This window comes from Mytilus edulis, chromosome 1 (assembly GCF_963676685.1).
Source record: "Mytilus edulis chromosome 1, xbMytEdul2.2, whole genome shotgun sequence".
NCBI lineage: Eukaryota > Metazoa > Mollusca > Bivalvia > Mytilida > Mytilidae > Mytilus > Mytilus edulis.
This window is the reverse complement of record NC_092344.1, coordinates 40449514-40462260: the sequence shown is the minus strand read 5'-3', so window position 1 is coordinate 40462260 and position 12747 is coordinate 40449514. Positions and strand designations below refer to the sequence as shown.

Genomic DNA, 12747 nt, shown 5'->3' with positions numbered 1-12747 from the left:
GAAATTTGACCGTGCAAGGATTCTTTAATGTGTACTCTTCCTACTATATATCTTTATTCTCACAAACCAAATTACAAAGGTATAGAGATAATTATACATATTTCAATACAATTACATACATAAATAATGTACAAAAGTAGATAGAGGCATTCACAATTGTTCACCCAGAAAAGTTTAATTCGTTATTGATCTCCTTAATAAGTTTACATACTAGTTCGATCAGTTCTGTACGTTTTTTTTTTGAATTCATTAAGTTATTAAACTTCAATGTGTTTGGTCTATTTCTATAGTAAAATGCAATACATTGTTTTCTACAATTATCAAAAGCTGAACAATTAAAAATGTAATGGTATTCATCACCAATGGCATCTAAATTACACAATACAATGTACACATTTTCTGTTTTCTCTTTCTATGTTTTGCCATCTTCCAGTTTCTATTGGAAACTTGAGACAGCCGATTTAACGCCTCTAGTCTGACTAGAAGTGACTGCATATTTATATACCCAACAGAGCCAAACTCACGCCTATCACATTGGGTTTACTACCAGATACACGAAAAAGGTCCAATAGTTATCCAAGTGACCATATTTTTATAATCTCAGTTATTTGAACGGACATCGATGTACATTTGTAATACCTTTCTTATTTAAATAAACAAGATAAAGCGGTCACTGACATGATTAAAATTGAACTTAAATAGCATTTACATGTAAGCACTTGTGTATGGTATTGTCAGAGACCTATAAAAGTATTATACACCTCTAGTTATACACCTCTGGAAGTTATAGTAAATGGGCGATGCACATATAATTTGGCATACATCTTCAAAAAGATGATGAGTTATTTTTAAAGGTGAAAAGAAATCACACATTATGTCGTACTCTTTTTTAACTGTTATTATATTTCAACGTTTTTAAGTGCATTCTATGCAAATGTGCATCTTTCTGAAGAAGTTTCATTGAATGATAATCTACATTAGAAAAGAGATTTTTCAGTTTTTAATGTTAATGCAACAGGTTTATGTTTGTTCAAAACAAAATGTGTAACCTCTCCCAATGTACGGTGACAGGGATATGATGATTTTAACGGCAGTAGTAAAAAATATCTTCATACAGTTTATAGTTTATTTGTATGTGATAAATTATAAATTGTTGATAAAAAAAAAATACTGAAGACTGATGTTCATCTAAGGAAGCATATAGACCTTGCGTCACCGTGTATTTAATTAATTGACATTGCTTATATGATATTATCTCAGTTCCAGACGAAGTCCATGCTTAATCTGAAAGATAACAAATAAATCTTTACGGAGTTCGTCTTTGATCGTTATTGCGTTGTAATTTACGAACTTTAAAACAAACTTTATTATTGTCTAGTTCTGATATGTTCTGATTTTAAATAGTGATTTCGTTAATTATTTTTTCTGTATTTTTATTCTAATAGCGAAAACCTTTATTTTTAGACTTAGATTATATGGGAAATGGTGATGTTTTAAACATGAATAAAAGTGTTCGTATAAAGAACGTCAATAAGATGATTATAGAATTGAAATAAACTTTTTAATTATCCTCATAATAGTTCATTACTGCAACAATCAATCTCTTATTATTTCCAACTTTTAGTCAAACGTGTGACGATGTTATCACGTGAAAACAAGCTAAAAATCGAAGTCGCTTATATACAATACGATTGTCAAAATGTATATTTTACGTCATTATTATCAAAAGAAGTACATTATCTCGATTATCAAAACAGTCTACAGAAATGATTATTCGCTTACGTAAAGTTAGAAGATTTAATATGCAAATAAGAATTCCGAAACGGTCAAACTATAGGTATTTAATATGCAAATAAGAATTCCGAAACGGTCAAACTATAGGTATTTAATATGCAAATACGAATTCCGAAATGGTCAAACTATAGGTATTTAATATGCAAATAAGAATTCCGAAATGGTCAAACTATAGGTATTTAATATTTCAAATAAGAATTCCGAAACGGTCAAACTATAGGTATTTAATATGCAAATAAGAATTCCGAAACGGTCAAACTATAGGTATTTAATATGCAAATAAGAATTCCGAAACGGTCAAACTATAGGTATTTAATATGCAAATAAGAATTCCGAAACGGTCAAACTGTAAGTATATTTAAATAAAAAGATGTCCATAAGAACTGACAAAATGGAAGTTGTGCTTTCTCAACCAATGGAACGAATAAATAAATAAATAAATAAATAAATAAATAAATAATCTTTATTTCAATAAAAATATACCGTTTATTCCTGCCTAAGTACAGACATTTTCCGGAGAAAATGATATGTTATACCTGGTTTTTAGCTAGTAAAACCTCCCTCTATTATTACAGTTGTTAACAGTTCCGATATACGGACAAAAATTGGGTGAGCAACTCAAACTGACATAATAGGTTAAACACGTAATGTATTAACAATAATTGGGACTTATAGGGCCCCTTTTACAGCCAAAAACTGTGTAAACATACATCACAGACAAACAACACAATTTGTGATTAGGAAAACAGACAATGCTATTAAATCATTTGTAAAATAATTCACAATTTTCATAGTTAATTTAATGAATTTCATGTTTAAATTATAACATCAAATCGCTACGCTGGCCGAGTGATCTCTTAGTAGTACTTATTTACTAGCCTTCCAACATCGCGTAGTAAAATAGTCCATAGCCTATCAATGCTTAGGTTCCGAGTACGACCCCCCCCCCCCCCCCCCCAAATCTCATAGATTAAAATTGTCAGTTTTCCTGTTGAACGTCCTCTATAGGAACCCATGCTTCCTCCGCCAATGAAAATTGGTCGCAACAGAATAACCAATAGTGCGGAAAGTTGCGTTAAACACCAATTACAATTTTTAAGCACTCATTTACAACTCTTGCACATCCTTTTTCAAAAGTACATTGTCATGTTAATAACCCAACTGTTTACAGTTAGATTCCTTAAGTTCGACCCAAAGACAGGTCAGTTTTCTCATGATACAGCTGCTATCGAATTTCTCCTTAACCAAAATCGTATCATATCGGATATTGTATATAATTGGGAACTACAGTACAACGGTCCTCACATAAGTTGTTAAAATGCCCATGTTAATAGGTTAATTTACCATTATTGCTTCATTCTAATTTTTAATCATGCACCTCTATTTCTCGTACATATGCTAACAGTAGGAGTAGATAATAAGTATTGATAAAATCTACGTAATCTTAAGAGACTTCCACAGAAATCCATAAAGTAATTTAACGTGAATTCCTTTGGTTTCTCAGAACATTATTCTGTATTAAAATATAGAGTGGCTCAGACTGATGGCAAAATGTAGCCGATCCGTATAATTTAGCAGACGTGTACCATACTTAAGGATATCTGACCCTATCTTATTGAGGGGATGTTCTCTACTGTTTATAGAGTAAATAGGTTAAGACTCCCATGAAAAAGATTGTGTTGTTATAAGATTAAAGTGTCAATTTAATTGTGAAGTCATTAAGTTTCATTTTCAAATTGCATACCTAAAGTGCATGCAATGCCGTTTTACAAATAAATTTAATTTTACTTTAAAATAAATATATAATTAATCGCTTTTTACAGAAAAAATTTGAAATTCACGAAAAGCATTCATAAAACTAACTTATCCTAGAGATTTATGCTATGAGATACTTTACAAATCTCTTAATCTGATAACTGAGAGTAGAGATGCTTACAAAATCATAATAGCTTACAGTGAAAGTGAATTTTGGAAATTATGCAAGTAAATTTATATACTTAAACTTAATTAATGCAAAAAGGTACTTGTTTTTCAAATTTCTTAAATCAATTTAACTTATTTACGAAGACAAATGGGCAATAAATAATCAACTCCATATCTTCGGACGGTTTTTTGTTTACAACGTACATGTATCCGATGAAAAAACACTATATAGAATTAAAATAAAGAAAATTTTATGAACTGATTAGTGCTGTCCCCTGGCTATGTAAGTTCCCATAACCTATCAATTTGCAAAATTTGAGACATATTTGTCAGCCTCGAATAAAAATGACGCATGCGAGCCAAAACAAAAGACATTTGGGGGACAAAATGTCTGTGACATTTGTTTGGAAAGACATGATCATCACAACCAGCAGAAAAACTTGGGAAATACAAGACGAGCTGAAAATCTTTGACGGGCTTCGCGCATATATGCGCATATATACATGTACAATCAATACTTATATATATGGTTTTCATTTATATATTTTACTCTTTTACTCAGTTTTTTGTCATTGCGGGCTTAGAATAATCTGTAATGGTAATTGTTTCAAGATTAAATCTTCTATTAGGGATTCAATACTGCTTATATTTAGCTTTTAAATGATCTGATCTCAACATTTTAGTATTTTTTATCATATCAACTAATTTCATATCAACAGGTTAAAGTACTCTGAGGTTTGTATCAATTACTGCGAACAATCTATAAAACAGTATAAATAGTATAGTTTATTATTGTTTTGAAGGTACTTTTGTCTTGTTATCTATGTAATCTAGTCTATCATTATATATTATAGAGTTAAGTGCTTGAATGAAAAAAAGTACAGGTTTTTACAGATTTTCATGTGTATGTGCCTTTCCAAATTAATGAAACTCATAAGTTTTACCTGATACAAATTTGTTTTGTGCTTTGTTTTTTAATGTCTTGACGGCAGTTTTTTGAAAGTTTAATTTATTGACACATTTTAAGAAGAGCGAATATGTTGTAAAAACAATTGTATTTGTTGAAAACTATAGGTCGAACTCTAAATGTCTATTTGGTATTTGTGATGCGTCCGCTGTCTAATTGGAACCATAGAACGTCTCTTATTCATATCTGTATAAGAAAGTACCATATTAATCTAAGAGAAAGAAAGGGTGTTGTAAACGGCGGTAATCAACAGAAAATGAAACGGAAAGAAATATTTATAATTTCCGTTACCGTTCCGTTTTCCTTTCCCGTCTTTAATCAACACCTTGAAAGAAAAGAGTTTATCGACCAACTGATATCTAAGAAGGGAGTTTTGAGTATGAATAATGGTTCAAAGCACCATGTTCCTGTAGAAAATATTATATCATTAATGTTAAACATGTATTTCGTTTCTTCATATTTTATATTTACGAGGACCCTATTTTTTTCTTTAATTTTAGGGTTTTGCTTTTTCAATAAACATTTCATTACCAAACACTTGATGCTTAGTTTTTAAAACAATTGTAAAATTAAAATTGTTGACATAGAAAAATATAAATATGTGAAATATTTGTCACTGGACGTTTAGTAGACAACAATAAATCACCAATACATTACTGCAATTGTGTATGAAAATTTAAGATATCTTGAATTTGTAGAACTGTATGTTAATAATTTTCGATCTAACAACACGAGATTCTTGAATATTAAACATTTATCAGGATAGCTGTGACCAAACTCAAGTGCCTCATTAACAGAAGAGCCGAGCCGTCTAAGGCTAGCTTTGACTGAGGAATTTGCTACCACCTATTTGGTGTATTTACAAAATTATTTAACTTTCGAAATGTATACACTACATTTAAATGTAAGCAGAAGCTAAATCAAAGGCTTCTTGGCGCAGGCAAAGTTAACATTACACGAGTTGCTTAGCAAAACTGCCATGATCACTATTTAACTAAGATTGAAACGTCGTTTATTACAATTTTATTAAAGTATCTTTCTCATCGCCGTTTTATTAATTTTCTTTTAATAAACTATTTCAATTTTTATATTGTCATCAATACTGATATCTGAATATAAAAAAATAACCTCGTATCAAAATTAATTATAGCAAATCTGCATCGTCTGCAGATACATGTTTGCTCTTTTATGAAAATAGAAAGATTGCCAATTTATTTAAAATTACTTTCTAAACGTAGTATCAGAGTGATCTGTATGTCGGCATACGAAAATTTAAAACTAACAGCGTATCAGATTGATCTGATCTGTATGTCGGTATACAAAAGTTTAAAACTTACAGCGTATCAGAGTGATCTGTATGTCAGCATACGAAAATTTAAAACTAACAGCGTACCAGAGTGATCTGTTTTTCGGCATACGAAAGTTTAAAACTACCTGCGTATCCGATTGATGTCTATGTCAGCATACGAAAATTTAAAACTAACAGCGTACCAGAGTGATCTGTATCTCGGCATACGAAAGTTTAAAACGAGCAGTGAAAGAAAAGGGAACAATTGTTCATAGGTCAGCTGAAGCACGCATCCGTGTACGGGATTTCCTCGCTGTGTTGTACACCCATTGGTGGCCTTCGGCTGTTTTCTGCTCTTTGGTCCAGTTGTTTTTTCTTTGACACATTCCCCATTACCATTCTCAATTTTGTACAATCGAACAAGATTTTTATCAAAATCCAGATGGCTTGTTACAGGACGCAGGTTATCAACTTGTTAAACTACCGTGCAAAAGTATTGAAAAGTTGATTTTTACACTCATTCTTAATTTCTAAGTGTAAGAAAAAGGTCATCTCAAATAAGTAATTGTACTATGAAAGGCATATACAAGTATAATACAAAAATAATGTGAAAATGTATTGAACAAATTCAATTGATTTCTACACTCATTCTTAATTTGTTGTAATTTAAATGTGCTATAGCATAATTGTGCTTATTGCAATAAACGTCTTTATTATCTTATAAAGAATAATTTCGAGAATAACGTCATCTCAAATAACTGATAAGTAATTGTACTATGAAAGCAATATACATGTATTGGACAAATTATTAGTGTAAACAAGATATATTCTTTGTGTCTTTGGTTGGATATAAAAAGTACACAAATTACTTCAACGAATAGTCTGGCTTTGTAAGAATAGAAACTTACTAATTTTGTCACAAAATGCAGAAATTGAGTACGAATATTTGTTGAGTTAAAGTTCTCCAGCCCCCTCCTATGGCTGAAAATCGAATTATAGTGACCTTTTTTATTAGTTGTTATTGGCTTTGAACTAGCTTTCAGATAACTGAGAGTACTCTCAGATCTGTTCCTAGTGTCTTTTTGTTGTCGGGATGTACAAGTACCCAGCCACGTCTACTTGTATTTTTGTCCATCTGACGAGTTAACCCTTTTTCAACTGATTTGTATAGTTCGTTCTTATGTTGTACTGTTATATCACTGTCCCAGGTTAGGGGGAGAGTCGGGATCCCGCTAAAATGTTTAACCCCGTCACATTATTTATGTATGTGCCTGTCCCAAGTCAGGAGCCTGTAATTCAGTGGTTGTCGTTTGTTTATGTGTTACATATTTGTTTTTCGCTCATTTTTTTATACAAAAAAGGCCGTTAGTTTTCTCGTTTGAATTGTTTTACATTGTCATATCGGGGCCTTTTATAGCTGACCATGCGGTATGGGCTTTGCTCATTGTTGAAGGCAGTACGGTGACCTTCAGTTGTTAATGTCTGTGTCATTTTGGTCTCTTGTGAACAGTTGTCTCATTGGCAATCATAACCTATGACAATTTCTAAAAATAATACTGTGAATTCATTTATTTTCGTGAGTACCAATTTTCGTGGATTCAGAAAAACTTGCATATTCGTGGATATTTAATTTCGTGGTCTGGGCAAAGTCTCCCTTAGATAATTTATAATCGTGGAACATTTGAATTCATGGCTCCACTGTAACCACGAAATCCACGAAAATTAGTATCCAACGAATATTAATGAATTCACAATCACGTGATATTTAAAGACCAAGCACTTTTATCGTTGAAATTTGAATGCCTTGAAAAAAAAATGTTGTACCTAATATTGTTATTTTTTTGTTATTTCAGTTTACTTATTGGTTTGATGAGCTGAGAACACTAGACGTTAAGTTATTGTACACACCACTTCTAAGCATTCCGACATCTGGTGTAATCCCCGGTGGACCAAGTAGTAAGTATACCTTGTTAGCACGTGCACCTACAGAACCCTTAACTCCAATGTAAACATGCTTTGTGAAATACATTACATATGTAGAAATGGTATTCATTTGAAAAGTGAAACTTGACATTTCTATATTATGTTTTGACTAATTGGTCAAAAGATTGTTCAGTGTCTAATCAGTTTCAACATGTTACTATTATAGCTGTAGAAACCGATTAGCAGTGATAAAAGCTGAAGGATTTGCAATTAACAGGTATGCACTAAAAAGCCCGTAAAATTCCTCGATCGTTATCTGAAATAGATTTGATATATATTGTCATCATATAAATAATATGAGTTTAATTTACAATTAAAATTCCCAAATGTAAAATCGAAAATGGATAATTTGGTTGTCGATTATCAATATGTAATTTGATGATAGCCGTTATTTATCATTAATTCTAAATCTACGGACTACATATATCTCGCCTTAAATAATGCTTACTAATTGATTATTGCTATAGTTAGCTGAGATTAGCTATATGAGAAATACAAACGATACAGGGAAGAGGCAGCATAAATGAAAAAAAATAAAAGTTAAAAAAATAAATAATTGAGTGTTGTCATCTGTCTGTAAAGTATGATGTTAAATGCCATTGAATCTCACACTGTGAAGTTGATTATTTTACAATAGAAAATTGATACAAGGCAATTGGTGCATTGTCTTACAAAATGTATGTGGATTTTTCATGTCGGTTTTATATCACACAAGTTTTTACATAAATTGGAAAAAAAAATTAAAATGAATATTTTAATTACTATATTCAGTCACTTAAATTCATTGCTGTCGTTTAAACAAATATCTTAGCATCTTACAGAATCGACTTCAACTTTACGTTTGGAATGCTTATCTTACAGATGTATAAAAGGTTAAAAATGTCGGTATGGTTATTTAACTTGCAATGAGCATTGATAACCTTTTCACTGGCACATACAAACTGAACAAACCTACATCAATGGTACAAACTATTTCAATTTTTAAAGTCGATTTGACTATTGGAATTCTATAATGCGTACAAGTTTTCTTATCAATCTCTTGAATAAATATCTTATACATTGGTAGGGAGTACTTCATTTTTCTATTCAAACATTGTCTTTGCAAACAGACCTCTTTGATTTATTTTCCAAAATATGGCGTATTTTGTGATAAAATGTATTTTTCCGAACGCAATTTCAACTTTCTAGATATTTCTTGGAATGGAAAAGAATCGTATGTAATTAAAAAAAAAAAAAGAAAAAAAGAAAAAAAAAAAAAAAACCACCCAGTCTGATTAAAATCAAACCTCTCAGCTTCCACGCGATATATCAGAAACGGGTGCGCTGAGGTTTGCTTTTAATCAGACTGTAACACACCCAGACTCTAGCAAATAAGAGGAGAGTACAACACCAAAGGCACATTCACAATCATAAGCCAAATTAAACCGACAAAGCCATGACAAAAATCGGGGATTGTTTCAGGTGATCCGGGAAGAAAAGTAGATGTTGCTCCAGATTAGGAACATTTAAGTACACAAATGGAGTTAAGTCTAACTTTGTAGGTTACATTTGGGAAAAGAGGACGGGGTTTTGGTTACGACAATGAACATGCCTGTCTTCATATGTCAAACAGAGCCTCCATAACGGAATATTTTTTTTCAAAGACTATCAATATCTAATGTGTACAACGTACCAGCCGTGCTTATCTTCTCGCATATACATACTTGTTCCTTTAATTGTTCGTAAAAGACAGGCCTTAAACAGGGACTTTGGAAAAAAATGAAGCTTGCACTTGTTTTTAATTTCAAATCCGGTAAAAAGTGGAGAGTTTAAAAATTTATAATTTGAGGACTGACTTCTTTATTTCTCTAAACAAGTTGACTTTGAATAAAGAATACCATAGGTACCGTAAGCTCCTCGCGATATATTATAATAGGCCATGATGATGGTCTAGATGAAAAACTTGAATTGACCATGAAATGAATATCTGTAGCAGATGATGAGGAATATATAATTTGTCATAGCCAAAATCATCACCCCATTTTAAACGGCACGACATACGCTATTTTACTAGAAGACTAACATACCATTGAGAAGACGACGGATGTCAATATAGTGAAGGGGAGGAGCTTGCTCTTCAAATTATCAATATCTAATGTGTACAACGTACCAGCCTTATCTTCTCGCATATACATACTTGTTCCTTTAATTTGTTCGTAAAAGACAGGCCTTAAACAGGGACTTTGGAAAAAACGAGGAATATATAATTTGTCATAGCCAAAATCATCAACCCCTTTTAAACGGCACGACATGCGCTATTTTACTAGAAGGCTTACATACCATTTTACATCTACTCTTGTCCGCATTTTGAGCCTCTGGGTATGCGTTGTTTAGTCTTTGCTTTATGCTGTGTTGTGTTTTAAAATTTGTTGTGTGTCATTATTTTCATTTATTTTAATCCGTTTATATGGCTTTTTCTACTTGTTGTTTTCGAATGCCACATTGGAATACCTTATTCTAGCTAGTATACTGAACTATATTAATGATAATTAGCCATTCACATCATCCACTTATGTCTCATCCTACGAAATAAGAAAGTTGGAAATGTATTCTTCTATTTATAAAATAATAGTGATATTGAATAAAACATATATCTTTATAATTAGGCGATGTCTGAATTTTTGCCAATTGTTAGAATAAACGGCTTTGTGATGAGTCTGTAAATCTATTATGGTAACACAATATACTTACTCCAAATCATTAACTCTGGTTTCTGCTGAGTATGTTTATTTTAGTTATGCTGTTATTTAATTTGGGCTTACCGATGATTTAAAGAAAAATAAATGTTTATGTAATTGAGAAAAGCTTCGTAATGGACGAAAACAAGATTATGAAATGATTGGTCACAAGGTTTTATCTTATATGTTCCGAAATACATTGTACACCTGACAAATAATACATGTACGTTCCTGTTTACTTTGAGAGATGTTTTTCAGGAACTACAATTGTTTTAGATTAATGCAATTTTACAATTTTATTTTGTTACTGTACATGTTTCTGTTGTCTTATTATCGTTCCGAAAATGTCTCAAATGATTTTTATTGAGTGTTTTTCGATGTTGCTTTTTGGTATTCAACTTTCTGGAGAAACAATGGAGAGGGCGGTTAGGTGTAGTGAATTATCCCAAACTAGCCACATATTTAAATGCTTCTCGAAAAATATGACCAGGTGTTGTCTAAATTAAAAGAAAATTTTTGTTATATTTTCTAAATCTCTGTTTAATTTCTGAAAGACGTTTTATATTGTCATATCGGGGCCTTTTAACGCTGACTATGCGGTATGGGCTTTGTTCATTGTTGAAGGCTGTACGGTGACCTATAGTTGTTAATGTCTGTGTCATTTTGTTCTCTTGTGGACAGTTGTCTTATTGGCAATGATACCACATCGTTTTTTATATTTGATACATACAGTATAATCCACTATAGTAGATGGACTCTAACCCTTTCATATGATATTTTAGACAGAATGTTGAAGTTCAAGTATTTAATGTGTTATAGTTTTATAATGACTGTGGTCTTTTATTTGTTTCATCTGGGTTTTACATACATTAGCAACACGACTTGTGCCAAATGCGGAGCAGTATCTCAAGGTATACTTTAAGAACACCCCAAGTTTTTGGTGTGGTCCATGTTTTTAATACCTTTGATTTCTAAGCAGTGTTTTGTATACTTTTGTTTGTCGGGATAACAGCATATTTAGTTATCAAAGGTACCAGGATTATAATTTACTACGCCAGACGCGCGTTTCGTCTACACAAGACTCATCAGTGACGCTCATATCAAAATATTTATAATGCCAAACAAGTACAAAGTTGAAGAGCACTGAGGATCCAAAATTCCAAAAAGTTGTGTCAAATACGGCTAAGGTAATCTATGCCTGGGATAAGAAAATCCTTAGTTTTTCGAAAAATTCAAAGTGTTGTAAACAGGAAATTTATAAAAGTTACCACATTATTGATATTCATATCAACACCGAAGTGTTGACTACTGGGCTGGTGATACCCAGGGGGACGAAACGTCCACCAGCAGGAAACAATCGACCCAGTGGTGTAAATAGTTATCAAAGGTACTAGGATTACAATTTACTACGCCAGACGCGCGTTTCGTCTACACGAGACTCGTCAGTGATGCTCATATCAAAATATTTATAAAGCCAAACAAGTACAAAGTTGAAGAGCATTGAGGATCTAAAATTCCAAAAAGTTGTGTTAGATACGGCCAAGGTAATCTATGCCTGGGATAAGAAAATCCTTAGTTTTTCGAAAAATTCAAAGTTTTGTAAACAGGAAATTTATAAAAATTACCACATTATTGATATTCATATCAACACCGAAGTGTTGACTACTGGGCTGGTGATACCCAGGGGGACGAAACGTCCACCAGCAGCGGCATCGACCCAGTGACACACAGACATCGGTATTTTCCCACTGGGGAGTTGCCACTGTTGGTGGCTCTTTTGTCACCGAGGACATCACCAGCCCTGTTGTCTGCCATCTCCAAGGCACACATGGCTGTATTCAGATATGAACTTTTCAGAGTTTCAATGTTTGTTGGGTTTGTTCATTCATTGACAACATTAAACACCATGATTGCATATTCTTTATACAAATCTTAAGTACAGCTGAGAATAGAAATACAGAAACAGACAACTTGAAGCAAATGAAAAAATCAATAGATTTTGTTCATTAATGAAGTCCCATATGCTAGTTGTTTACAACATCGTGTGGTGGATATTTGGCCCACTAGGCAATCAT

General features: G+C 32.2%; 1 protein-coding gene across 2 annotated transcripts in view; it reads left to right on the top strand.

Annotated features, from left to right (window-relative positions):
• The window catches only part of LOC139482643 (protein shifted-like), a 44346-nt gene that overhangs the window by 15931 nt on the left and 15668 nt on the right, over positions 1 to 12747 (top strand). For both annotated transcript variants that reach the window (XM_071266629.1, XM_071266636.1), the window contains exon 3: positions 7826 to 7928. In XM_071266629.1, coding sequence (XP_071122730.1) covers positions 7826 to 7928 — 103 coding nt within the window. The remainder of the gene's footprint in view (positions 1 to 7825; positions 7929 to 12747) is intronic.